Raw genomic sequence first — 26,895 nt, 5'->3', positions numbered from 1 at the left:
AGACAGGAAATGCACTACAAGGTTGTTGTTTTTTTTCGTTTTGTTTCGGTGTTTGACGCAGGCCAGTCTGCCCTCACACTTGCTCTGAATGGACAATGCAAGTAATAATCAGGACATATAACTGATGACGCCACATGGAAATCTCGAGAGGATGTATTGGGAGGTGAAGTCTGAAGAGGACTTTTTTTTTAACCTGATTGGAAATGTTCAAAAATGACGTAATTTTTTTATATATTTACTCTGGGATCTACTGCTCAGCAAAACATTTATGTGTTGTTATTATTGTAGATATAAGCATGACAGTTATCTTCTTGTACGTCTCATTATACACAGTAACCACATATCTAAACATCACTTTAAAGAAATGAATGCATGAAATATTGCCAAAAACCCACGACACTCAGACATGTCATTTCTGTTTCACATAACACAAGAAGCTTTACAAAAGGAAAAAAAGATTAAACAATCATTTGTGTCGTATGGTAGCCGAATTTTGGCAACGTGTTGATTTTCATTGAATCTTGTTTTGCATGTATGTTTTCACACATTGAGTGTTTTGAATTATATTTTGTCCGAATTATATCGTATATAAAAACTGTTTATATTTTTAGAGTGCAAGAAAAATATGGGATGCTGTTTGGATTGGTTGCATTATTGCATTATTCTCCCGCGGCCGTACTCTGTTTTGTTTTTTTTTATTCCATCCGTCTACAGTGTACCGGCAGCATTTCACAGTGTACACTTTTTTATTACTTTAATTGTATAAATGTATAGACATTTTAAGTCTCCTGTGTATTTTTTATTGTGAAAGTGTATTTTTCACAAGGTAGCGTGATTAAAACAAAATTCATAATCATGTAAAGCTGCATGCTGCAGTGTCTGAGGGTTCAAGAAGTTCAGCAGCTTGCTGGTTCAAGAATATGAGCAGAGGCAGTCCAATATCGGATTTTACCCTTTGACGACAGGCCAACCTTCTGCCCTCAGACGCACTGCTGTTCTCACATGAACGTTGCGCGCTGTCTGAGGAGTGGGGTGATCCCAGGACATGTTTATTGATAAGTGTCATTTTCCTTTCCATGCATCCATGCCGAGTCAAAATCTAGGATGTAAATCTTTTTGGTCAATTTCATCCTCATTACCGTGGTAACTTGGGATTCCCTCCAAGGAATTGCTGTATCTCTGGCAGCAGTCCTCATGGGGATCCAGAAATGAAATGATAAGTGCTTAATGGTCAGAGATCAATGGTCACCATGGTCAAAAGAAAAAAAAATCTAATTTCTTGCAAATGTCTGGTTGAATCAAAACATTTGTTTGTGAAAGAAAGATGAAAGTGATGGCATTGTAATCAGATCCAAAAATATGGTTCTGACCATTATGTAACACCGTCACTCATAAACAGGAAGAAAGCTTGTGATTAAAATGTAAATACATGTTATTATTTCTCACCATGTATGGACTTCATAGATATTAACTCACAAACATTTACAATGCAGATACAGTGTCCATGAGTTTAAATTATTGATGATGTCAGTGTCCTGTGGCATCAGACCAGCGTTTGAAGCAGCAGAACGTCCAGCAGCTTGGGACGCTCTCAGATTTCCTCTCAGTAGTTTCTTCCAAGAACACACATGTTGATAAATTTAGTCTAAAATACTTGCAGCATGTCACAGAAGCACTTTCTGCTCCTTCAAAAGTGTCCCTCAGATTTAAGAGTGTAAAGACACATCCAGAGCCACTACCAGGAGAGCTTTTCGCACCATTTTGAAGAGATTTACTTGGACAACAAAGAGGATTGGGATTTCTTCAGACGCCAACCAGAATGTGATAAACAAAGAGTACGCCTAATTTTCAGGACGTAAAAACCACACTTTTTTGGGACTGGGATTTTTTTTTTCTTCCTTTTTTTCAGATGTCATACAATATATAGAACTCATATTTGAAGCGCTGAAGAGTTAAACAGAGTCAGCCCGACTGTAAATGATGCGGCACGCAACAATGAGGCACGTGGAAGAGGAAGACTTCAGCAACCATGATGACAATGAGCTCCCTGATGGCAGCTGGTCCTTGGTAACAAAACTTTAATAACACTCTGCTGGGCACTTGCATGAAGAAGGAGGGATCATATAAAAACTTAATATGTGCTTAATTGGGTTTCTTACTTGGCTCGCAAAACAGAACACCCTGAGAACAGGCAACAGAGATGAGGATCTGAAATAAACATAAAGAAATTGAGAAAATGTGCTGAGTGAAGTCAAGGTACAGAACAGTGATATTCAAAGGTAGAAGTTTATAAGATGAGTGAATAAGACAGATCTTCAGAGCGTCTCAGTGCAGTATGATACTGAAAGGAAAGGTCTGAGAGGGAGAGAGAAGTACATAAATGTGTGTGTGCCAACCACCTGACTTTGTTTGTGGCCCTATTGTTCTACAACCATTTACCTCACTAATGGTTCACACTGTGTGCACTGTTCTCCAAGGACAGCAGTAGTCTATCTATTTGTTTTTGTCAGCGTGCGCAGTGTGAGCTGTGCAACCATGTGATAAATCAACTGCACCCATCTCCACACAGGGCCTCAAGCCCGCGTACTTTAGGTACTTATAAAGGCATATTACACCATAGTCAGTGCAGTCATTACATAACAGTACCACCATGCTGGTCCCTTGTGAGGAGCTGTGTGCTGGTATTTTGACCCTTTGGTAATTATGTCACATGAAGCTGGCCATGTTCATGCATTTTTGAGGAGTAAAAAGGTCTTTGTAACATTCACTGAAAACTCCACATGATCTGCCTGTTTTATAATTGTGTGGCGAAAAAAACACTTGTCCTGCATTATGTGGCCAAATATCACTATGTTAATGGGCAAGAAGGTTGTGGGTTCAAAGCTGGAACGGGCCACTCTCTCTGGCATTTGCAGAGTCTCCCAGACAGTGCAGGTATTTTCTCGAGGTCTTGCCATCAACCAAAATGTGCATTTAACACTAAGTTATGAGCGTACATTGTGCCTCTCCTGTGTGACTGCTTGTCATGGGATGAATTGGAGTCCTGGTACCCTGCACCTCTGAATTGGATCAAGTAATATGAATTGATTATGCTTTTGAAATTGAGCAGCAAGCTAGCACTGTTAAAGTAGTTTATTTATTTTATAATCTATTCCAAGAAGGCAGCGAAAGACAGTTCCAATGTATTTTATCAATGAGGATAACGGTGTGACTGAACACTAAAAGCCGATGAAGTTCTAATGAATGTAAAAGTTGCAGTTGTTTTGATGGAATCGGACTCTTGAACCAGCCATGATTTGTCCAGGAATCCAGCAAGAGATTATTCAGAAGCCCTGGAACATGTTTAGTTTCACGCAGCATTGGAAAGAGGTTCAGTAGTTCAGCTACAGAGTCACACTCAGAAAGAAGCTCTCTGATTGGCTCAAACAGCCCATCCCCCAATAGCCACCCCTTCTACACACACACACACACACACACACACACACACACACACACACACACACACACACACACACACACACACACACACACACACACACACACACACACTAATGTCTCCGTGGTGATGAAATGAGTGTATTGTTGACTTCAGAGGGAGTTCCTGGGAGAGATCAGGCAACCCCAGCCTCAGCAAGCCACTTTCTTCCTTCCTCACACTCCTTTTCACGTGTTTGGCATGAATTACTCTGATGCAACGGCAGACATATCACATAACACACCCACACATAAACAAATGTTATAAACATGCAGTTCAAGTTGAACCTCTAAGAAAGACTTACATACAGCTTGCAAAGAAATAAAGATAACCCCGCGCATTTAAAATAAGCACGTGGCTCATGCACGCAAGAATTAATATGATTCCGGAGAGTATTGGAGATAAGTTTGCATAAACACACACATCGGAAGAACCACATATGAAGCTCATATTAAAAATAATATATGATATATATTCATAGACGTGTGTCTAAGAATCTACTGATTTCATTATTTACAATGACTGACAGTGGATGTATTAGTGTGTTGATTTTGCTTGCAAATTATCATAAGTGTTTAAGCAAACCACACACACACACACACACACACACACACACACACACACACACACACACACACACACACACACACACACACACACACACACACACACACACACACACACACACACACACACACTATGTGGACCCTGCAGACGACCTACAGCAAACCAGTTCCTCTCCTCTGCCACACCTCTCTCTACACACTGATTTCTAAGCCATATGTTCATATATAGCCTACACAAAACAAAACAGCATTCTGCATTCCAGAGCCTACTCCTTTCTCCTCGTGGTGTCTCTGCACAGGGGCCCTCCCTCTCCTGCTCCACTTGGCGGTTTTTTCCCTCTCTGATGAATGATTCAGTTCTTAGAAACCCAACACGTGTTTCCTTGTTCCCTCTGCTGTTGTGTATGTGTGTGCGTGTGCGTGTGCGTGTGTGTGCGCACGCGCGCGCGCGCGTGTGTGTGTGTGTGTCTGTGTGTCCTCAGCCACTATGATGGTGATAAGTGAACAGTCACATGCTCCAGAGCTTGGCAATGCAAAGTATGTGTACCCTGACAGCAGAATTTGATCTAGAACTGTATCACATGTTCTGTAGCACACACACACACACACACACACACACACACACACACACACACACACACACACACACACACACACACACACACACACACACACACACACAGTCACTATTTTTTTTTTTTTTATAAAGGCTATGAATAACAAGTTGTAAGAGTAGTTCAAGCAAGCTTATTCCAAGAAATGTTGAGCAACCGCATAGAAAAACAAAGAGAAACAATAGCCAACCAGAGTAGACTGGGGAGGAAACAAAGTAATCAGAATACTTACATGTTTACATAGTGAACAGCAGTAAGATACTTTATGTATTATTGATTATCCAATTTCTATACCTTATCTTTGGGCTCTAATTTGTTTTTTCCTCATTTGTTTACAGTTTTGAACTTATCAGCACTGCAGTGAGATAGTTTGTGGATTTGTTTTTTTGTTTGTTTTTTATGTCTTTCTGGCACAGAAAATGGGAAAACATCTATGTTAAGAAGCGAGGTCTGCACATTGGGCCATATTAATTTGTTCAACTTAAAATCAGCTTGTGGTACCAAAGGAAAAAAAGACAAAACTATTTGGTTCACATATTTGCAGTGACGGATGTTTGAAGATGTTTCAAACTGCAGAAACTGAAGAGCTGATCTCATGTGTCTATTGCTTGGACAGTATTGAGGGGTGTCTGAGAGGCCAAAGGCAAGACACCAAACCCCAAGAAACTCCCACTGGTGAGTGAACATCTTAGAATTACAGCTCTGTTGTCACTGTGCAACCATGTCAGTGGGATGTGTTTAGAGAAAACATCACTTTTGATATACGCCACCTGTTCTCAGTATATATTCAAATCATTGAAGCAACTTATCTTTTCAGAGAAGTTTAGTTGTAATTTCAAGAACACTTCATCCTTATTACATTAATACAGTTTAACCTGATACTTGCAGCAACCACAGCCTTTCAAAAGCAAACAAACAACTCAGATCTTATTTCATAAAATGACAGAAAAGGAACATGACTATAACTGTTCATTATTCAGAGTCAAGTTACTGTTGGCTGTTGGCAAAATTCTTTCTGAGTCATGATGCTAACGTTTCTTTACCAATGGTGAGTAGATCTGCCATAAACTGATACTCTGGGTTGCCAGGTTGGGAATTATCTGCCCTAAATCATGACCACTTCATTGGTAAAATCTCAGCTATGCTTACTAACAAATATTTATTTATTTATTTATTTAGTCCCTTATTAGTCTTAGTACTTTTCTTTGAGTCTATACCAATTTTGGTTACAGAAGAATAAAAAAACAAAATACAAAAATTGTGAGTGAACTTTTAAGCACTATAAACTGAATGCACAACGTTTAATTTTTTGCACTGTAACTGTCAACAAAACAAAATTCATTCATTCACTACTATTGAACTAACCCATTGGAAGGCAGGCACACAGCGCCGCGCTCACGGAGAGCTGATGGGGTTGATGAAGGGTTTTGGACTGTCACAGTAAATCAGAGTACCCAGAGGAAACCCTCACACGGGGGAGAACATGCAAACTCCACACAGAGACCCAGCACATTCTCCCTGTGATGCGAGAGCACTAACCACTGTGCCACTGTGCAGAGGGCAACTGTAAAAATTAGTAAAATGTGAATAGATGTACATTGTGCAGAAAAGGCCTTAGTTCATTTGAGATGAGTTTAAGAAATGGTCCATTAGATGAAACCTAAATAATATAATGATGTGAAGGAAACGGACAACAAATCAGGCAGGACAAAGGGAAACAACCGACTGTCATTGGAAATGCAATGTCAGGTTTTATGATGAAATCTTTTAGATTCAAGAATCTTTATTTATTCCCGAGGGGCAATGTAAAAGCAGCACACTGACTAGTGCATGTGAAAGCAAATATCCAAACTTCAAAACACCACAAAGCATAGGAAAAAAAACCCAACAGAAAACACACATTTTAAAAAGAAAACTGTTGTTTAATTTTTCATCAAACTAAAAGGGAGAACAAGCAGGAAAAGAACGATCAAAGGCGCTAGTTAAAACAGCCACCTAAACCACACAACATATCCACTCAGAATCAGTGGATTCTGTTTGGACAGAAGATAATTGAATTTCATTGTATGATTCACTTCACTTTGAGCAGAACTTATAACAATGTTTGAAAGTTGTATTATTATTATTATTATTATTATTATTATTATTATTATTATTATTATTATTATTATTATTATTATTATTATTATTATTATTACAACAGAAATGTTCCGTCAACACGGTGACGTCATCCACACTGCAGCCAATCAGGGGTCTTTGTTTTTGCGGCTCTGTGGCTGCGGGGGGGCGGAAGGGCAGAAAGGGGGGGGCATTTCAACTGCGGCTTAAATAGCGAGGCTACCCGGGAGCGGAGGAGCCGAGATCGGGTGTCCGGGGGGGCTGAATGAGGTTGAGTGTCATCGTCGATGTTTGATTTGAGGACTGAGACGTAACGTAGAGAAACGCAGAAGACGCTCGGTGGATTATTTTGGATGGCGGAGAAACCCCGGAACGAAGATCGACGTCAGTAAATAATGTAAGAATAATACAAATTGCTGCTGCTACCTGCTATCGGAGAGGGTATTGTGATGTTTACAAAGTATTTCATTATTTGTGAATGCGGTCAGTGTAATGGGTATTATTTGCCATGCGCGCGTGTTGTGGTTGTTTTGAATGACGGAAGAGCTCCATGCGGACTGCAGAGCCTCACCCGTGTGCAGATGTTTACATGCCTCATAGGCCACACATCATACTGACATCTACTTACAAGCACACTATAAATGCCTGCTCTTTTCATTGTCAACACTGGTGCCTCAAACAGGCCATTGCCTCACTTGTCTTTCAGCGAATTATGTATTCTGAATTACTCCTATTAAATCTATTAGATCTGCATTTACCGCCATTCATCGCAAAAGACAGCAATCCCGGTTACACTGCTGCTTAATGCCGATTAAACCGATTTAATAGGATAATCCTTCACATCATCATTTGTAAATCCACCTGGATCTGTCTGTGTTTGTATTGGCTCGGTGTATGCTCTACTTCGGGTGAAACTGAACTTGAATGACAACCAGAGGCTTAATCGTCTCTGGACTTTTGGTACTCTGAAGGAATGCAACTTTGACTCAGATTTACACGTTTCAGAAATATCAGCTATAATTGAGTTGGAGTGGGGGTGCAGGGGCCCTCACAGTACATCCACTGAATGACACAAAATAACCTTTTTTACGTTCACTCGTGGTTCGTCATTACATAATGCAGAACGTTTCTGATTGGAGGTGTCCTGTAAAAGTGGGCAAGGCTTTCTCTGTGGAGTGTGTGCGCGCGCGCGCGCGCGCGTGTGTGTGTGTGTGTGTGTGTGTGTGTGTGTGTGTGTGTGTGTGTGTGTGTGTGTGTGTGTGTGTGTGTGTTTGCTTAAACACACGTGGGCTGTGTTGACTGTAATATCAGATGAGTGATATGACTGTGAACACATGTGTATATACCATAGCGTCTGAGACACAAAGGACATGAATGAAGGAGTCAGACAGAGGCAGGAGTCAAACAATTATGTAATCAAACAGTTCCATTTCTTGAACAAGAAGTCACACAAAGGACAATTTATGCTCATTCAAAGTCCCTGATCGCACACTGTTTCGTCTTTGTTTGAACAGCTTTTAACACAGTTATGGTTTCTGTCTCTGTTGCCAAATAACAAAATGGCAATAGCTTTCCACACCGGTGGTTCTGATGCAACAGGGTAATGTTGGCTCCCATAAACAGACGGCCCCTAGTATTCACTGCAAAATAACTGATGTGTGTAAACCAAATCTCCTTATTATTACTGCTTGAATGTAGTCTGCAGAAAAATGAAGATCACGATTTTATCAATAAACTTGTAATCTTCATTTTTATGTATACGCAACCATGAGGACATGTATTCGTTATAGAGAAAATAGAAATTACAGAAGTAAGTCAGAATAGATTTTATTTTAGGATGGTGTTTTAAATGTATGAGTAATAGGTTGGATTTAAAGATACGGTCAAGGTCAGAGTCAGGCTTCAGGGACTAGTGTACAAGTGAAGAAACATGGTGTCTCCTGAAGTCGTAACAGTACAATGTGTGTTTGTAAAAGCATCTGAGTCAGCATGAGCAGGTGGCAAGTGGATATTTTAAGAGTGAATTGGCTGTACTGGAAAGAAAGAGGAATCATAAATTGTGTGTATTTATACAGTCTTGTTTTTTTTTTTTTGTTTTTTTACTGAGACTTCTTTTATTTACTTTCAAGTTTTCCTTCTGAGTTTGTCTTTTCTTTCCACTTCATTTATTCCATTTTCACTGACTTTTTCAGAGCTTTGTTGTTCCATTTCAAGTTTTTAAGTAGATTAGAAATACATCTTTTTTTTTAAATAAACAGAGCCACAATGATGTGTGGTTTACTGAACAAATAGCAGCACACATTTTACAAATGACCTTTTGCTTTAAAGAATGATGAAAAGTGGTGTTTTGCATATTTCATTTCTGTTTCTAAAAATATATATTTCCATGCACCCTGACTCCCACGAGGAAGCTATTGAGGCTGAAAGTCATACTGTAAAATACAACCATTTTAACTATTGTAATAGTATGACATGGTCAGATACGTGTTTAAGAGTATGAAATGTTACCTATTTAGTGATAAACCATTGACAGTTTATTCTCGTGTAGTGATGCAGTTCTTTAGGGTGCATTTTGATGCTCTTCTCTCCTTCCTCTCGAGTCAACAACCACCCATTTCTCAGCCCAGTGAATGCAGTTCCCTGTTGTGTGTCTCTCCACAGCCGTGTTTGGCATTCTACTCATCGCGCATGAGAGGCTGTGGATCAGAGAGACTGGCACAGCACCACATGATTAATCTTGTCCCTGATGGACTGTGTTTACACCACTGAGAGGACGCGGTAGTCCTGGGTTCATGCTGTGGTTCTGTTTTTAATAAACAGATTGCAGGTTACTTTAGGTACAGCTGCAACGTGTCACACACTCAAACACACACTGTCTTGTGTTGCAGGAGGGTGTAAGGGGCTGACAGTCAGGTTTTTCATGACAGTCTTACTCTCAAGTGATGAATAAAACAATGTTCTTTTGAACTGAGATGTCCTCCTTCTGTCCATCTGTAGATACAGACCATGAACTATGTGGGTCAGCTGGCGGGACAGGTGTTCGTGCAGGTCAAGGAGCTGTACCGAGGACTCAACCCCGCTACGCTGTCGGGATGCATAGACGTCATCGTGGTCCGGCAGCCCGATGGCTCCCTGCAGTGCTCCCCCTTCCACGTCCGTTTTGGCAAGATGGGTGTGCTCCGGTCCCGTGAGAAAGTGGTGAGATGAAACAAGTGCTCCATATGTTCACATGCATTTCAGCAGTACAGTACGGACGCCATAGCTATTTAGCTACAGGGGTTATTGGTTTATTTTCTATATTCAGTTTCTGAGCTCAACTGCTCAGGTTGCCTCAGGGAGGGCATCAGGTGTAAAACGTCCTGCAAATTTAATTCAAATTGAGAAGTCACACACAGAAAAAGTGGTCTTTTTTTTCATTCACCTAAACTTATTGCATGTGTCACCACAGAGTCCTGAAATGGTGGCTGTTTTTAATCATGCAAGTGATGGTTAACATATGATCATAAACTCTCTTTTGATCCCGCCCTGCAGGTGGACATAGAGATTAATGGAGAGCCGGTGAGTTTGCACATGAAGCTGGGGGAGAATGGAGAGGCCTTCTTTGTCAAAGAAACAGAAGACAAACTGGTGAGTGATGATTGACGGAGACATCCCTCCCAGCCTGTAAACCAACACAAATATAGAACCGAACATGTTCACATGAAGGTTACCTATGCATGTATTTGTTCTGACACCATCGCATATTTGTTGGGCTTCCCATTGGTTTTATTACCTACTGATCATTCGCCAACTACATGCTGTTCATATTTTAACTGCCATCCTTGAATATCACATTTTCCAGCCCAGACAAGCCCAGCAGTGGCAAAAACGTGACTGCCTTATCATGTAGTCTTATCTCTGCCAGGCAGTTAAAAAAAAAAAAAAAAAGCCTCAAAAAACATTACGCCTGACTCTGATTGGCAAACAATTGTAGAAAATTATGCATTTTGATTGTTTCAGTAATTTACAATTATTTCACGAAAGTACATGTTTACCCAATATGAATGTGGAATTACATATGAAGCTATGCAAACACAGGAGCCCACACTGGTCCTTCCGGGTAAATGACTCACAGACAATAATGTGCTGACGTGGTTCAAATTCTACTGAAGTAGCTAAATACTTAAACAGCTCACTTGAAATAAAATCTCAACAGCATGTCAGAAAAGGACATTCTGTGCCCCTATGATATGTTTCTGTTTCCTGGACACACAAAGTCATGACAGATGCAAAATGTAAACAGTACAGGTCAGTCAGACTGGGCACATAAACACCAGCAGCAGACAGTTTGTACCGAGACAGTGGACACGTAAATGTCATTTTCCTTTTAGTTGAGTTGCATTGTTACAATTTGTGTGTAGTCTTTGTATAACCTGTCAACACCAAGTCATAAGCAGCTCATGAGATCAGCGTGGACCTTCGGCAGCACAAAGTGTATGAGAAACTATCAGTCCTGTAACAATCCAGAGAAAAGGTTTGAGGTACAATACATCAGATTAAAACATTTACTTTAGAAATTTAGCACACAGGCCAGAGACGTCACGCCTCAAATTTGATCTTTTCCCACTTGAAAAATACAGAAATACTATATTCTATATATACTAATATCTATATTGGGAGAGCAAAGGCAAACCGAGAAGGAAATAGTGTGAAATTAGAGCATTTCCTTTTACTTGGGAAATTGACTTCTGTAAAACCATGTGAGGATTCATGGCAGATGGGGAAAGAGGGGTCGAGGGACGACGCTCCTCTGAGGGAAACAAGAATGATTTATTTGTCAGCGGTGGTAGACAACATTCATCGGCTGCCACCGTGTTATTTGTGAGGCAGTGAGCAATAGTCAAAGCTGGCCGTGCTCCCTTATCCAGAATTTGGAGGGATACATAATAGTCTGAGAAGATTTTATTTTTAATCTGAGAGATTAAATTGGTCTAATGCTTCTTTCATTGCTCAATGGGGCAGTAGAGGCTTTTCACAACAGTCAATCAATAGTTGTGACAGAAACTCTTCACAGTGGCTCCTGCAAGACTACTGGAATGCATCAAAAATATTTTTAAATGTAAAGTCAAGCCACTGAGAGGCATTTGATGAATCTGCTTCATCGTGTCTGTCTGTGATAGTATTTGGGCCCAATGTCAAATCCTCTCCTTAACACAGCGCTCCCTCTACAGACTGGAAAACACCAGCGATCTATTTATAGCCCTGTGTAGTTCACTCTCCGTCCAGTCTGCTGGACACAGACCTGGAGGTGACTGAACTGTCTGATGCAGTCAGACAACAGGCCGCTGACCCGCTCAGCATTCACTGCAATACACCTTCCACTCAGATGAATTCCCCTTATAAATTTGTTTGGTTTGGTTGATCTTCTGTGTCATCTTTCATCTCATAGATTTGAATTTAGTGATTTTAATAACATTTCTGGTAGCTGTGGCTCTCTTCCCTCCGTATTACCCTGAGGTTAATGTTGAACGTGAGGATCTGTTGGTGCTATGTCAGCAAGTCTACAATTATTGTGAATTATTACCTGATGTTGCGGAGTATTTGATTTGCAGCATAAACTCTGTTGCTGGTCTGATAAAGATATTGTAGTTTAAAGTCGAAAGGTGAAATCTATATATATATATATTACAGATTTTCTTGATACAGGTCAAAGAAATTGTGAACGCTTATAAAATGTTAATAATACTAGTTTTGAGGTAAAAGAGATTACTTTTTTAGAAACAATCGATCTAATCAGGGGTCGTTGTGAGCTGGGTTTTTCTATGAAATGTTCAGCTCAGAGCAGATGTGTGGTGACCTTGACTCTTACACACACTTTCCCTCTCCTGCTGAATGAATCGAGCGGTTTTTGCCTGTGTCACAACACGTGCACTGCAAACCATGTGTCAGTTTGGATCACCCCCCCCCCCCCCCCCCCCCGGCTCTCTCTGTTTCACCCTTTATTTCCAATCATCAAATCTGGGTGATATAGCTAATCTGGATTTGAATTTGAAGACCTACCAGATTATTGAGATGCTGTTTGAAAATAAGCTCCACTGTCCAATCAGTCAGGAGAGCTTTCTTTCTGTTTTGAGCTGTTGAAAAGTAACTCCACCCATTACTCAGTGTGGCAAACCCTGAGAGTACGAGGGCAGAAGTTGCCCTGGGGCATATTCCAGTTTAAAAAAAGAAAAAAGAAAAAAAAAGGACAGTTCAGAATTGTTAATCCCATATCCCCCTAGGATTTATGGCCACACATACTGTGCAAGAACAGAGATTTGTTCATTATTTTCTCTTGGTTTGGGACTTCATTTTTTTATTTTATTCTATTGACAATTGTAGCTCTTTAATTCAAAATCCTAATTTCTGCATGTGTTATTTACACATGTTTAGGCTGATATGAAAAGTATAGTCACTGTCAAAACAAGAAATAAAAAGGATTTTAAAAGAAAATATAAGTGCTAATTCGTGTAATGTTTATCAGACTCTTGTTAACAAACAGCTTCTTTCACATGTAAATAAAATTGATACGTCTGTGTCCACACACAAAGGCACACAGCACAGGAGGATTAGATACTGAACTGTTTAATTCAGCTTGAACTTAAACAGTTCAAGTTTTATATGTTACTCTGTTATCAGGAGGTTGTTCCAGCTTACCTGGCAACATCACCCATCTTGTCAGTGGGGGAGGAGTTGATGAAGTCCCAGCTGGGCCGGGGCAGTTCACGCCATCACGGTAAGCTGCTGAACACAAGGTAGAAACGTCAGAAATGGTGAAGGTGCTTGTTTCCTCTTTGAACTTTTGATACATCTTTTTCATCACACAGACACCGTCGCCTGTGGCTCACTTCCTGTCCAGTGCCTGGGACCCCAACAAAGTGAAGGAGGCATGTCTAAGAAGAGGAGGAAGAGGAGGAGGAAGGCTCGCCATGATGGAGGAGGAATGGGAGCGTCAGGGAGGAGAGAAGAGAGCGGAGAGGAGTTCTCTGAAGATGAGGACATGTTCACTATTGACTTGAGCTCGGACGAGGAGAGAGAGGCAGATGGCAGCAGGTGTGTGTGTGTGTGTGTGTGTGTGTGTGTGTGTGTGTGTGTGTGTGTGTGTGTGTGTGTGTGTGTGTGTGTGTGTGTGTGTGTGTGTGTGTGTGTGTGTGTGTGTGTGTGTGTGTGTGTGTGCGCGCGCGCGTGTGTGTGTACATTGCGGGTGAAGTGAAGACCATGTGGAAGTTTAGGAATCTTTGGTTGACTCTGTGCTGACCACTTTGATTCAGAGCACAAGTCTTCCACTTTGAGACCAAAAGAGCCGTTTTTACTCACTCTTCACAAAGGGAAATTAATTTGGAGCTGCAAAAGGTGCTTCATCTTCAAAATGAAGAGAACACGGCTTATTAAAACATTGACGTTTCTCTCTATATACCAAAACAGCAGCTTTTGTTTAATTTATCAAATTCAAGGATTACAATAATGAACCATAAACACTTAATTAGCTAATTTTTCAGTGATGATTTTCCCAGTGCCATTCAGTCTCTTTAGCCATTTTTAGTGGTTTTAGATGTTTTGAATGACATCAGCCATTCAGAACTTCAACATAACTTTACATTTTTGCAGAATTGATTGAACATTTTCTTCATTTGGATTTTATTCATATAATTTTTCGCTAGTCTCACGAGAGAATAGCATGAACTGAGGAGACATAATGTCTCCCAACATCATGTCCAATTTACAGGATTCAGATTGTTTTGTGCTGCACCATAATTTACATCATAACTAATAAACAATGATGTTTCAACTATATTTTCCTACAGATTCTATATGGTTTGATTATTTATTTATTTGCTTACTTACTTACTTACTTACTTACTTACTTACTTACTTACTTACTTACTTACTTACTTACTTATTTATTGTTACTGGCAGTAAAACTTATAAATCTGCTTATTTTGCGAAACCAAAAATTGAAAATGGGAATTTCCTGACATGTTTATGTCATTACAAAGCATTGCAGCAGAGATAAAATGAATGACTCTTATTCAAACAAAGATCAAATCAAAGAAAAAAAAAGAAAAAGAACATTTTGAGTTATTATTTATGGCATATTTAGCTCTCTTAAACTCAGCAAACATGCTCTGCCAGGAATATGTGGCTCTTGTTGGAACCGATTTGTCTGGCAATGGGAAACAAACTCTCATCTGATTTCAATTTTAAAGGGCATTCAAGTCTTCATTTAGGAAAAAACCCATCTTAAACGTATTGAGCTCAGTGTTCAGCTCAATAACCAAATACTATACTGCTGATTTGGTTGTGTCATGTGCAGAACCACAACTTACAGTCAAGCATTTTTCATAATTTCTGGCCAGTGTTACATAAAGTGGATTTACATGCCTCCAGTCTGAGTTCAGTAAAATCATCTCATTTGACCAAATCCCCTATACATAAGCAATTTAGGGACTGTGTGTGTGTGTGTGTGTGTGTGTGTGTGTGTGTGTGTGTGTGTGTGTGTGCGTGCGTGCGTGCGTGCGTGCGTGCGTGCGTGCGTGTGTGTGTGGAGCCTTCAGGAGAAACCAGCTCTATGTGTTGGACACTCTCCAGGGATTTATCTTGTTCCCACAGTAGTTTCTGTCTCTTTATTTCAAAGAGAAATAAAGCCACACAGGGCCGTCCTCAATGTGGCCTTTTTTAGCAAATTTACCACATGGAGTGCTGGGAAAAATTCCTGAGACCCTCACAGACATGAAGGAATGTGTGTTTGTGTGTGTGACATACTCTCTCTGTGTGGGTACATTTCCTTTATTATTATAAAGATCTATATTTGACAAAACAATATATGTGTTTACAACAGTATATGTGACTGACGTGCATTTATGTGTTTGTCATCAGGGCCATGTACGGTGATCAGGGTTCTACGGCCAACCACCACACTCACCCAAACCCCAGCTGGATTCATTCACAGAGGTCATATTGGCACTCAAACCTCAACTCAAACATATGCATCCAATGATAAGCCAATGATCATTTTGAATTCTTGCTAAAGCCATTTTTCTTGACACTGTTTCTGTTTTATCTTGTCTAGACCACTCTGCCATAGCTAAAGCATTTTCTGTCCTCACATGATTTGTCCTCTTTAACGTTCTCTTTCCTCTTTCTCAACATCTTTTTTTTTCTGTTTTTGTGTGTCTGTCCATGTCTTTTTATCTCTTGTAGTACTGTGATTAAGGACAGTCTCTCCATCCCTCCACGCAGTGGTCTGTCCATATCTTGTCCTCAGCAGACCTCACAGTTCTCTTCTCTTAGGTATCACTTTTGATTCAACCGTCTTTGAGTAATTGATCATTTTGGTGAAGAAATGGGAAAATCTGTCTAAACCTTCATCAAGATGAATATATTAATGTTACTTTTGAAATCAGTGCTTGTGGTGCACAATAAAACAAGCATTGTTTTTTTAAGCTGAAAATCTGATCAAGTATTGGATTGTTGATGTCACAGCAGCCCAGATGATTCACGGTCGTCCACACCGAAGAGTGACTCAGAGCTGAACAGTCAGTCTAAGGACAACCCTGAGATGCTGTGGACCTGGGGGGAGCTCCCACAGGCTGCACAGGTACTGACACACACACACACACACACACACACACACACACACACACACACACACACACACACACACACACACAGACACACACACACACACACACACTGCGAGAAACAGAATTGCAGTGTGACGGCATGAAAAATCTTTTCCATTTTTTCTTCTTTTTCAATATCCCATCTATAACTGACTTTCAATAAGATGTTAATTGAGCAGCAAAAACTATTAGTAGTCATGTATTACACTTTAGGTTGTGTAACTAGTGCATTACAGAATATTTGAGGCTGCACACAGATGAAACCCTTTACAAGTGAAAATGTAATAAGACATAAAGGAAAGGCAGAGAGAAAAAAAATTCCATCGTAAATTAAACTATTTTACTGTCTGCCTTTTACAGCCTTCCTTCCTGACTGCCCACCATAAGCCGGACTCGGCCGCGGCGGTCTCCATCCCGGTGTCCGACTGCACTCATTTCAGAGCCATCGGTGACTCTGGACCTCCCTCCCTCACTCTCTTCACCCCACAGCCAGGGCAGACCGAACACAAAGAGCCTGAAGAAAGCAGGGGTGAAGCCAGTGATCAGCTGAGCGCTAATACCAGAGAGCAACATGGTAAATATATTTAGAATAGTACTGTGAGGAGTCATCTCTGCAATGACTTTAAAACACGTAACTTATGAAAACAAAGTGTAATGTAAATGTTGTATTGCCAACTGTTTACATGCGATAAAGTTGAGTTGGGACTTCTCTTTGAAATATTCCCTGTTAATTATACTGTGAAATATGCAGAACACATCAAGAACTGGGTGTTTCTGTCTGTTGTATTTCAAATCCGGACATATTGAATCTTTGATCAAATGTTGGTTTTTGTTAGGTTTGTTGTTGTATCATGTACCATTTAATACAATATTCTGTAAATATAAAAGCTTTGGAAATAGTTAAGGATAAAGATCTTAAGTTACAATTGTCAACAGTGCAGATACAGTAGTTGCAACACTTTTCAAGAAGCAGTATACGGCAGTGTACTGCCCTCTCGTGGTGGTTTTATAGTTATCATTAAATCAGTAACCGGGACAGATGGATCCAAACTCAGCCTGCTAAAGTCTGTTTCACTCATAGAAGCTGGTGACCCAAGAGTTTCATTCACCATGTCATTTTTCTTATATTTTTTTCTTTTTCAAAGGGAGATTGATTGAAAGTGTTGGGCCATCATCTGCAGAAATGGAGTCTTTAACAGCGTGCTCCATGTCTCCGAGGACTCTCCCGAATCATCTGGAGGAGGGCAGAAGCAGAGGAAGTCCCATCAGAAGGACTGACTCGCCCTCCAAGAGGAAAGGTATTGTGTAGGACTTGTATTTGTTAACACTCTAAAAGATTCCTCAAACTCAAAGAAAATATTTTACTAGCATTCTTTTTTTTTTTATACATATTTTATTAGAAAAGAGAAGTCAACACCTGGGCACTGACGGCATTTACCTGGATGATATTACAGAGCTGGAGCCTGAAGTAGCTGCTCTGTACTTCCCTAAAAGGTCTGTTAAAATATAGATACATGTACTTTTATGTTGTTTTGCCAATTGCTTCGTTTTCTTTTGTTTATATAGGACTTGTCATCTAAACACAGTGCAACACAATGTTCATCATACATAAACAATACTAATCCCCTCCCTGCTCAGATACGTGAAGTGAAGGGTTTTTGGTGGCAAAGATTATAATTAGGCAATTATTCATTAATAAAAAATAAAAAAACAATCACAGAGGAAACATGGCAATACTTGAGGACATACCAGAAGCAGAATAGTTTTGAATCGATTGATAAAAAAAAGTTCAAATATAATAAATCAACTAAATTTAAACATATACCCACTAAAAAAAATACAATGAAAAATATAGGATAAAATTAAAAAAATAAACACATAAGATTCAATGAAATTAAAATGTTCTTGAGATTAATGTTACAGAAGAGTTTCACTTCCTGCTACCTTCAGGTTTTTGGCAGGTTATTCCTTAGCTATGAAAGGTTGTAAAGGATTCATATGAAAAACCCAGTTTTCCAGTTGCTCAGCAATATTTTAAACAATAAATGCTTCACCTGTTCCAAGATATCTAAAATACAGTTAAAAATACATATATAAGAACATAGTTGTCTGATGTACTGCACGACAAGACAAGTAACCTCCATCAGAGTTGTGATTTGAACAGTTCGACCTGCTTGGAGGGCCCTCTGTGAAGTGTTTCTCTCCCATCAGTGACGGAGGCAGCGGTTCACTCAAGGAGGACTCAGAGATGATGCTGGTCGGCGTGCGGAGTGCCAATCAGTCCCCGCAGTCAGTGGGCAGCAGTGGGATGGACAGCGGCGTGGACAGTTTGCCGGACCAGATCGGTGACGTGCCTCACGTGGCCATCTCTTTGTGTGGAGGCCTCACCGACAACCGGGAGATCACGAGAGGTAGGATGAGAAACATGCGATGTAGGAACACAGCGGCGGTGGCAAAACTGTTAAGACTGTGAGAATGTTGCTGCATATGTACAACAATAAGTGTGAAAATAAAAATGTGTGCATCGGAGAGATTGTTTGAATGTTTTTTGTAGTTCAAAAGCAGCTTTTTAATCAAGATAGAGGAAAAAGCTGTAGGATTGTTTTGTGTGTGTGTCTTTTACTTATACATACAGTACATATTGCTTGTCTGCTTGTACCACAGCGATTGTTTGAACCCTGTGTGTTGTTTTTTTTTATCCCACAGAGCAGTTTCTGGAGAGATCTGTTTCCTACCAGCAATTCTCAGAAAACCCTTCTATCATTGATGACCCCAACCTTGTGGTCAAGATAGGAAACAAGTACGTATGGGTCTGGGTTTAACAGTGGGCTTTACGTTTTGATTGAGTGGAGGCATCATGAGAAGACAAAACAATTCTATACATACGTATTAAAAATGTTGCTTTTTATTTGAAACATTTAGAAATAGCAGATCATGTGTCAGTGGTTTGGAGTTGCAGTCGGACAAAATAATTAGTTTGGATTATAAATGTAATGATAGGTATTTGTACGTTTTGCCCCTGAGTATCCAGAGCAACATGTATTTGAAACATGTAATAGACTCCCTCTTCATCACCACATACTGTAAATGAAAGACGACTTTTTTGCTGCTACATTTGCTATGTAATTGCCTCTTTCTCTCATGTGTTGCAGGTACTATAACTGGAACACAGCAGCTCCTGTCATGCTGGCCATGCAGGTCTACCAGAAACCACTGCCACAGGTAAGCCCTCCACAGGAATGTGCATTTACTATATATTGTCACGAAAGAAGCAAATAGTACTATTGAATTTTATCATCAGTAGTATCATGCAGTGAATGGACCATTTTGTTTTACATAACTGGATTATTATGATTTGGATTTTTTTTGCAAGTTTTCTGTTTGTCTATTTCAGGAAAGGACTGTAATTTTCAACATTTTAAATTGATCTTATATTTTCTGTGCCAAGATACCCATTTAAGGAAATGTAATTTCAAATGCATAGTATAGCCTACTATATGAATTGTTCCATGCAACATAATTAAATACATTAACTTAACACAAAGTTGAACTTTCAAAACAGGAATTACGAATGAGAAATTAAAATGGTTTAATAATACAATGACAATCCTTCAAGCAAACTTTATGATATCAGAAATTGTGACAACGACGTACTGTTCAGCCATGTGTCTGTGTAACGGCGAAAAATTACAAATGTTTCTTCTGCAGCTTCAGCAATATGTCTAATGTTACAAATCTATTTCGGAAATGTCTTCAGTAGTGTCACTTTTATTATTATTATTATTATTATTATTATTATTATTATTATTATTATTGTGGTTGTTGTGTTCACATCCCTGCATCACTGTTCACCTGTGCACTCCCAGCTTTTCCCCCACTAATTCTCCTTAATCTGATGTTTCCCTTTGGTCCAGTTTTGTCACTTGCCTCATTATTTCATTAAAATTCAACCCAGCACCTCCAGCTCACGTGTGTCCGCAGTCATAGCAATCATAAGTTATCAATTGACTCTGAACACTGGGTGTTTATGAACACTCATAGTAAAGTGTCACAGCTGCCAGTATTAGGCCACAGTGAAATGCTGCATTGAACCTGCTGTTCTAACACTTGTAATAATGCCATGTCTTTATCCCCCTCCTTATTTCTCCCTTTTTATTTATATTCACTCTTTCACCACCCATCCAAGTGTTGGTGTTTGAGTTATGTGTTTTCTGTATTTGGCCTCTTCTCATACTGCCTCCCTGGCCTGTTTGGCTCCAGCCCTTCGCAGCCTGTATGTTTCCTGGCGTTGCTCGTGTGTTGAACAGTGCATGCCTTTGTTCATCTGGGGGCTTTTTTTCTCATCATTTCCCATCTTTGTCCTTCTTGTGGCATGTATTGTTACATTTTCCCCATCCTCTTTTCCAGCCATGATCCTCCAGCCTTTTCCCTCGTCGGGTCTTATTTGCATCGTTTGCATGCCGTTATGCTGTTACTTGAAACTCCCGTTATTTTCCACAAGTTGGTTTTAATTTAAAATATGGTGGGTTTTTTTTGTTTTATACATTTCTTATTGTTGTATTGATATTTTTGGGGGGATTTTTGTGCTTGGGGGTTTTTCAAGTTTTTGTTACATTTTTTAGACAGTTTTGAGTTGTATATGCATGGTTGTCTCCAGGCCTCTGTGGAGAACATAATGAAGGAGAAGATGCCAAAGAAAGGAGGACGCTGGTGGTTCTCGTGGAGGAGCAGGAACAGTGACAGCAAGTCTGTAAGTACACAGATACAGACATGATGTCAGGGAGATGATATGGCTATAAATAGTCTTCAGTTATACAACATAAAGGGTAGTAGAAAATGTCAGATGATTGAGAAGGAAGAAGACAACTTGTAGTTATTTCTGTTCTACAGTGAAGAAATATTTAAATTTGACCAATCGAGTCAGCGCTCACCTTTGGTCTCTGTGTACTGTAGGAGTCAGTAACAGAGGCAGGAGTTGACAGAGAAGAAAGTTCGATCCCCATGACCACAGAAACCAGGTGACTTCAGACGTGCCTTGGCGTTTCCTTGTTTCAATTGAACTTTTTTATATTTTGGTTTTGCCACATTCCAAGCCGTTTGTTTTATTACCAAACCAGCTGTTTGTGTTTCGTTATTATCAGGATGAAGGATGAGTCATCCTCTAGCGATGAGGACCACAGATCATCCCTTCACGTGCCTGGATCATGTCAGTCGGAGCCTCTCGTGAGCTCTGGAAACATCTGTTATAAGAAGACACTTCGGCTCACATCGGAGCAGCTGGTATTTACTCAATCATCCCGAGACTCTGTAGTCACTCATTCTACTGTATATACTGTTGGAAAACAAATGGAGGCATGTTGCTTTAACTTGAACCGCCACGTGTGATTGCAGGCCAGCCTGCAGCTCAAGGAGGGTCCCAATGATGTTGTGTTCAGTGTCACAACTCAGTATCAAGGTACCTGCCGCTGCAACGGCACCATCTACCTGTGGAGCTGGGATGACAAGATAGTCATCTCTGATATAGATGGAACCATCACCAGGTAGGCGACAAAAGCCATTACTGAATGTCAGCAGATCTTTAGAGTTTGATTATATACGCTCTTTGATAGTCAGAGAAAATTAAGATTTATGATTTATCAGTTGTTTCTTCAAGCACCTTTTTTTTGTGACTCTAGGTCTGACACACTGGGTCACATCCTGCCCACTCTGGGCAAAGACTGGACCCACCAGGGTATTGCCCGTCTCTACCACAGAGTCAGCCTGTGAGCGACGCCTTATTCTTGCCTGCTCAGTGAATTGTCCCTATTGCTTCATTTGAAAATTCACTGAGATCTTCCTTGCACTCTCTGGGACAGGAATGGATATAAATTCATGTACTGCTCGGCGCGAGCCATCGGCATGGCTGATATGACCCGTGGCTACCTGCACTGGGTCAACGAGAGAGGAACCATGCTGCCAATGGGCCCGGTGCTCCTCAGCCCCAGCAGTCTCTTCTCTGCCTTGCACAGGTCAGAAACATGCCACATCTGCAGTGTAACAAAAGCCCTTCCTGTCAGTTTGTCATACCTGTGGATTAACAAACAGCAATTGAAAAAAATATATATATATAAATGTATCAATAAAATGTGCATAATCTTGTGTTTTGTAGGGAGGTGATTGAGAAGAAACCAGAAAAGTTTAAGATCGAGTGTCTAACAGACATCAAGAACCTTTTCTACCCAAATACCGAGCCATTCTACGCTGCATTTGGCAACAGAGCGACAGTGAGAACACACACACACACACACACACACACACACACACACACACACACACACACACACACACACACACACACACAGGTAATACTATTGAAGAACCGTGAAGCTGACTGATCTGATTGTATGATGTATTTCAGGATGTGTATTCCTATAAGGAGGTGGGCGTTCCCCTGAACAGGATTTTCACTGTCAATCCAAAAGGGGAGTTGACGCAGGAGCACGCCAAAACCAATATCTCCTCGTAAGAAAAATTCTTTGTTCTGTGACTAACGGTGCACATTTCAACGCGGTACACTAGCATTTTATCGTCTCAATTATGACTTTGCTCATTGAAATATTGTGTGTCTCTATCAGTTTTGGCCACCTGTGCGAGATGGTGGACCATGTCTTTCCTGACCTGGTCCCAGATGAGGAAGCAGACATCCCTCACTCTGACTCATTTAACCAGTGCAACTATTGGGGCGACCAACTTCCTGATGACAACAATCAGGAAGAGGATTGCCCGGAGCCGCTTGAAACAAAATGAGGAGGCTACAGATTTTGTTCCACATCACAGTCAGACTGTGATTCGTGGATTAGTAACCCATCATGAAGCGGGCAGCCTAACAAAATCCATCACGGTTTATGTTAGTGTGGTCAATGAATGTAGCTCTTCAGCTCAAGACGGCACTGCAGTTACTGATCTATCGAAGATGAATGTGTCTAAACTAAAGTATAGCTAAGAGATTTATCTCTGGCATTTTTAAGCAGTGGGAGGTAAACCAGTCCTTCAAATTAACATCAATTCAAGAACTTCTGGAGAGAAAAAAAATTGTTTGGGTTTATTACCAGTAAAAACAAAAGCATTTTCGAGGTAGAAGAATGAAACTCAGTGATGGTTTGCTCTGGGCTCAATACAGGGTAAAAGACTCATACGTCACAGGAATGCAGGTGCACTGACTCACAAGAGTCAAAGACAAAAGTCAAATATATGGAGGCATTCCTTAGAAAGCGGACAACGCCACAAGGAGAAATAATTCTGAAAGAATTGGTTCTCTATTCATGTATGTAATCACAATCAGTGAATCTCACATAAAGTGTAATTGATCTGTTTGGGCAGCATTTTGTTTCTTCTGATTATGTTATATTTTCTGATTATGTTATATAACTATTATTGGCCGATTCATTTTTTTTTTTTTTAAACATATGCAGTATGTTCATGTAGGTAGAATCTCAGACTCCTTGTTTAAGTTTCACCTGATCTAGATATGTGGCTATTTATCTTTACTGACCTCAAGCATAGTGGAAGCTTTGCAGCAGATCTACTGCCTCCATGACCCGAGACCACCACATCCTCTACATCACGTCACACGTTCACATTACAGCTTGGTGAAAACCATGCAGCGCATGCAAAAATATAGAAATAAAAATGGCACCGACTGTGCTTCCAAACATCGTTTGTGTCAGACTCCATTTGCAGGTTCAGGTTCAGCCATATGTATGTGTGGTCCTCTGACCGTCCAACTGTGAAACATGCGGCTTTGGCCCATTTTTTGTAGTGTTAAGTGACAATATTCAAAAGGAATGCAGGACAATGCAATTGACTTCAGTGTGTGTTATTTTTATGTGTGCAAGCAGAAGAACTCCAATGATATGCTAGAATGTAATATGTAAATCATTCTAATGAAAAATGCTCTTCAATGCAATTACTTTATAATGTCACATGCGACTAAGATGGTATATTTTCAGTTTTGTATTTTTACTGCACAGATCAGTATATTTCAAGGTACAGCTTTAATCTGTCAGGCAGGGGCAAATTAACTGCACATTGAATACTTTTCAGAAAACATACATTTTTCCATAGTGAAGCGGAAATATATTTGTTTTTATGCACTGAGCAAATAACATCTAGTGTTTCATATGAGATGCAAGTCTGTCTGTTTATTTGTTGGGGTGAACTACTGTAAATGTGGAACTGACTTTACAACCTCATGAATTGAGATTCTTTTTAAAATATCCTGTCGACAATACTTTTTTATTGGTGCTTATTCACGTCATAAAACATTGTATTCTTAACTGTATTCTTAACTGTTAATCTCTTTCCTTTCACGATGTTACAACTAAAGCAATAGATTAGCATGCAGTATTTTAGGAAAACCAGTTAATGGAACTGTTTGATTATTCGAGGTTTGCTGTTTTGTCTGATTTGGGGGGTTTTTTTCTTCGTTTTTTTTTCAACATGCACTTCAAAGCACATGTATGAAAATGTCTATATTACTTTAAAAACGCAGAAGAGGATTTCACTGATATTAGTGTGATGAAAAAAAATGTCTGAATGTAGATTTAACACATCTGACTGACTGTGACTGAGTTTGTCATACTGTTATAGACTGTCCATATATAGAATAGTCACCGTGTATCTGATGCTGTACTGTGACTGACTTTGCCAAAAAGAAAAACTAATCAGGAATTAACATTTTACTAAATCTAAACCTTTTAATGTTTACCTTTCAAGAGTCTGGTGTGATTTAAGTGGAAAAGACGCAAATGAAGCACGTTATTATAATGTTAAGATGCATATTGTAATGTGATGATCATTTTCCTGTCACCTGATAATGTTGGGATGTGTGCTGCTTTTAAGAAGAAGAAAATTATCTGAGATAACATCATTTGCTCCCCATGTAACATGATCATTGTATTACTTGCAAAATCATCTTTAGATGATCACAATCTCATTCTTTCCGTGAAAGATTTAATAAAGCTCTTGACTAGTTTTCAGTCAGTGTTTGTCTTAATGTGACTGTTTTTTTAGTTTTCTGTTTCCCATGAAGAGGTTAATTTGGGGTTTTTTTTTTATTACAAAGCAGCAGTTGCCCAAACAGTGTGCACCGCAAACTATTGTGAGCTCTATCATTCATCACGCAAATACACAATTTTCAATCAATTCAAAGATCGTTTCTGCTTTGAGTTACTGACTCCTATTATTTGAGCGGTAACAGTTGGTTATTTAATCTTTAATTTCTTTTTCGCCTCCAAAACAATCTGAGCTGAACATATTTAATACAGGCAATCATTATCATGCTTTTCCCTGACTTTGAATGACAGTTTTGTTTCACCGTATCATACAATGGTAGAGAAAATGATTGTTTCTCTCCCAGAAAACATAAACACAAACAAAAAGGATATGTGCTTGCTTGAGAGAAGTTTTTACTGCCTGCTGCTAGAAACAGAACAGCTCTCTCTCTCTCTCTCTCTCTCTCTCTCTCTCTCTCTCTCTCACACACACACACACACACACACACTTTCTTTCTTTCTATCTGCTCCTCTCTCTTAAACTCTTTCATAATCATCACATTCATGAAGCCTCCATTTATTCTAATACTATAGTACTACCTCCTCCCCTCCCCTCCTGTGGCTGGACTGAAGATATGTAATTTGGACTCTGCTTTAGGAGAATATCATCTGGAACTATTAAACTGAACCTCAATTGTTATATTAAAAGACCCATAGTGGAAAAAATGCACAACTGATACTCATCTCTGGTTGTTCTGTTGTTTCAGTTATTTTCACCCTTTTTTTTTTGTCTGGAGACTCACCAGATTGGCTCTAAGCGAGACAGTGAAGTTACAAATGAAGCCAATCTCAGGCAAACACAAGCATACAAAAGCAAGAACCTTGAAAACTAAACTGGTGGACTCTTTCCCAGATGTGGTTGAAATGTATGACTTAGAAGTGTGCACGTCTGGTTTTGATAGCCTCGGAGCAGACGAAGTCTCTCCACTCCCCCTTGTTGATCTGACCAAAAATAAACAAGTAGCCTATATTTTAAGTGCTGTCAGATTTTCTAAATTGTCATGTCATTTTACAAAAAAAAAAAAAAACCTGATACAACTCTACATTTTGACATAATATGTCAAACTTATAAGTCAATGTGTGCGTGTGTGTGTGTGTGTGTGCCCTGTAATGAACTGCTGTCCTCTTCAGAGCCATCGCCCATAGGTATCCAGGACTCCGTGACTGTGAACAGTGGAGAAGACGGGTGGATGGATGGATGGATGGATGGATGGGAAAAAAAAGTTCTGGAGTCCACACCACCCACCCACCCACTTCCCATTCTTTCCGTAGACTGAGGATTTCCTTCCCCAATACAAGCAGTGAACATCCACCCCCCCAAAAAAGCTTATGTTAATTGCTCTTGTGAAAATATTTATTGTCGGCATCATCAACATTAACCTGTGTTTT

General features: G+C 39.8%; 1 protein-coding gene across 2 annotated transcripts; it reads left to right on the top strand.

Annotated features, from left to right (window-relative positions):
- Window positions 1-1,957: 1,957 nt before the first annotated feature.
- On the top strand, window positions 1,958-25,358 carry lpin1a (lipin 1a). Of its 2 annotated transcripts, none has more exons than XM_080509855.1 (23): window positions 1,958-2,067; window positions 9,771-9,971; window positions 10,305-10,400; window positions 13,431-13,527; window positions 13,619-13,844; window positions 15,669-15,743; window positions 15,993-16,082; window positions 16,275-16,389; window positions 16,775-16,988; window positions 17,560-17,712; window positions 17,815-17,908; window positions 18,626-18,825; window positions 19,121-19,214; window positions 19,567-19,636; window positions 21,072-21,164; window positions 21,368-21,432; window positions 21,556-21,694; window positions 21,806-21,954; window positions 22,090-22,176; window positions 22,270-22,422; window positions 22,563-22,677; window positions 22,812-22,915; window positions 23,029-25,358. In XM_080509855.1, the coding sequence occupies exons 1-23, from the start codon at window positions 1,978-1,980 to the stop codon at window positions 23,198-23,200; spliced, it is 2,892 nt and encodes a 963-aa protein (XP_080365981.1). In that variant the 5' UTR covers window positions 1,958-1,977; the 3' UTR covers window positions 23,201-25,358. The 2 variants fall into 2 exon arrangements, with proteins under 2 accessions (XP_080365981.1, XP_080365982.1); XM_080509856.1 differs by lacking the exon at window positions 1,958-2,067 and adding an exon at window positions 7,051-7,170.
- The last annotated feature ends 1,537 nt before the right edge of the window (window positions 25,359-26,895 follow it).

This window comes from Blennius ocellaris (assembly GCF_963422515.1).
Source record: "Blennius ocellaris genome assembly, chromosome: 1".
Taxonomy (NCBI): Eukaryota; Metazoa; Chordata; class Actinopteri; order Blenniiformes; family Blenniidae; genus Blennius; species Blennius ocellaris.
This window is presented reverse-complemented; position numbering and strand designations above follow the sequence as displayed.

Coding starts and splice junctions, on each gene's coding strand:
- lpin1a (XM_080509855.1), top strand. CDS start 1,978: ATGATGCGGCACGCAACAATGAGGCACGTGGAAGAGGAAGACTTCAGC. Junction 16,989..17,559: donor TAATACCAGAGAGCAACATG/GTAAATATATTT, acceptor TCTTTTTCAAAG/GGAGATTGATTGAAAGTGTT. Junction 22,678..22,811: donor CATTTGGCAACAGAGCGACA/GTGAGAACACAC, acceptor GATGTATTTCAG/GATGTGTATTCCTATAAGGA.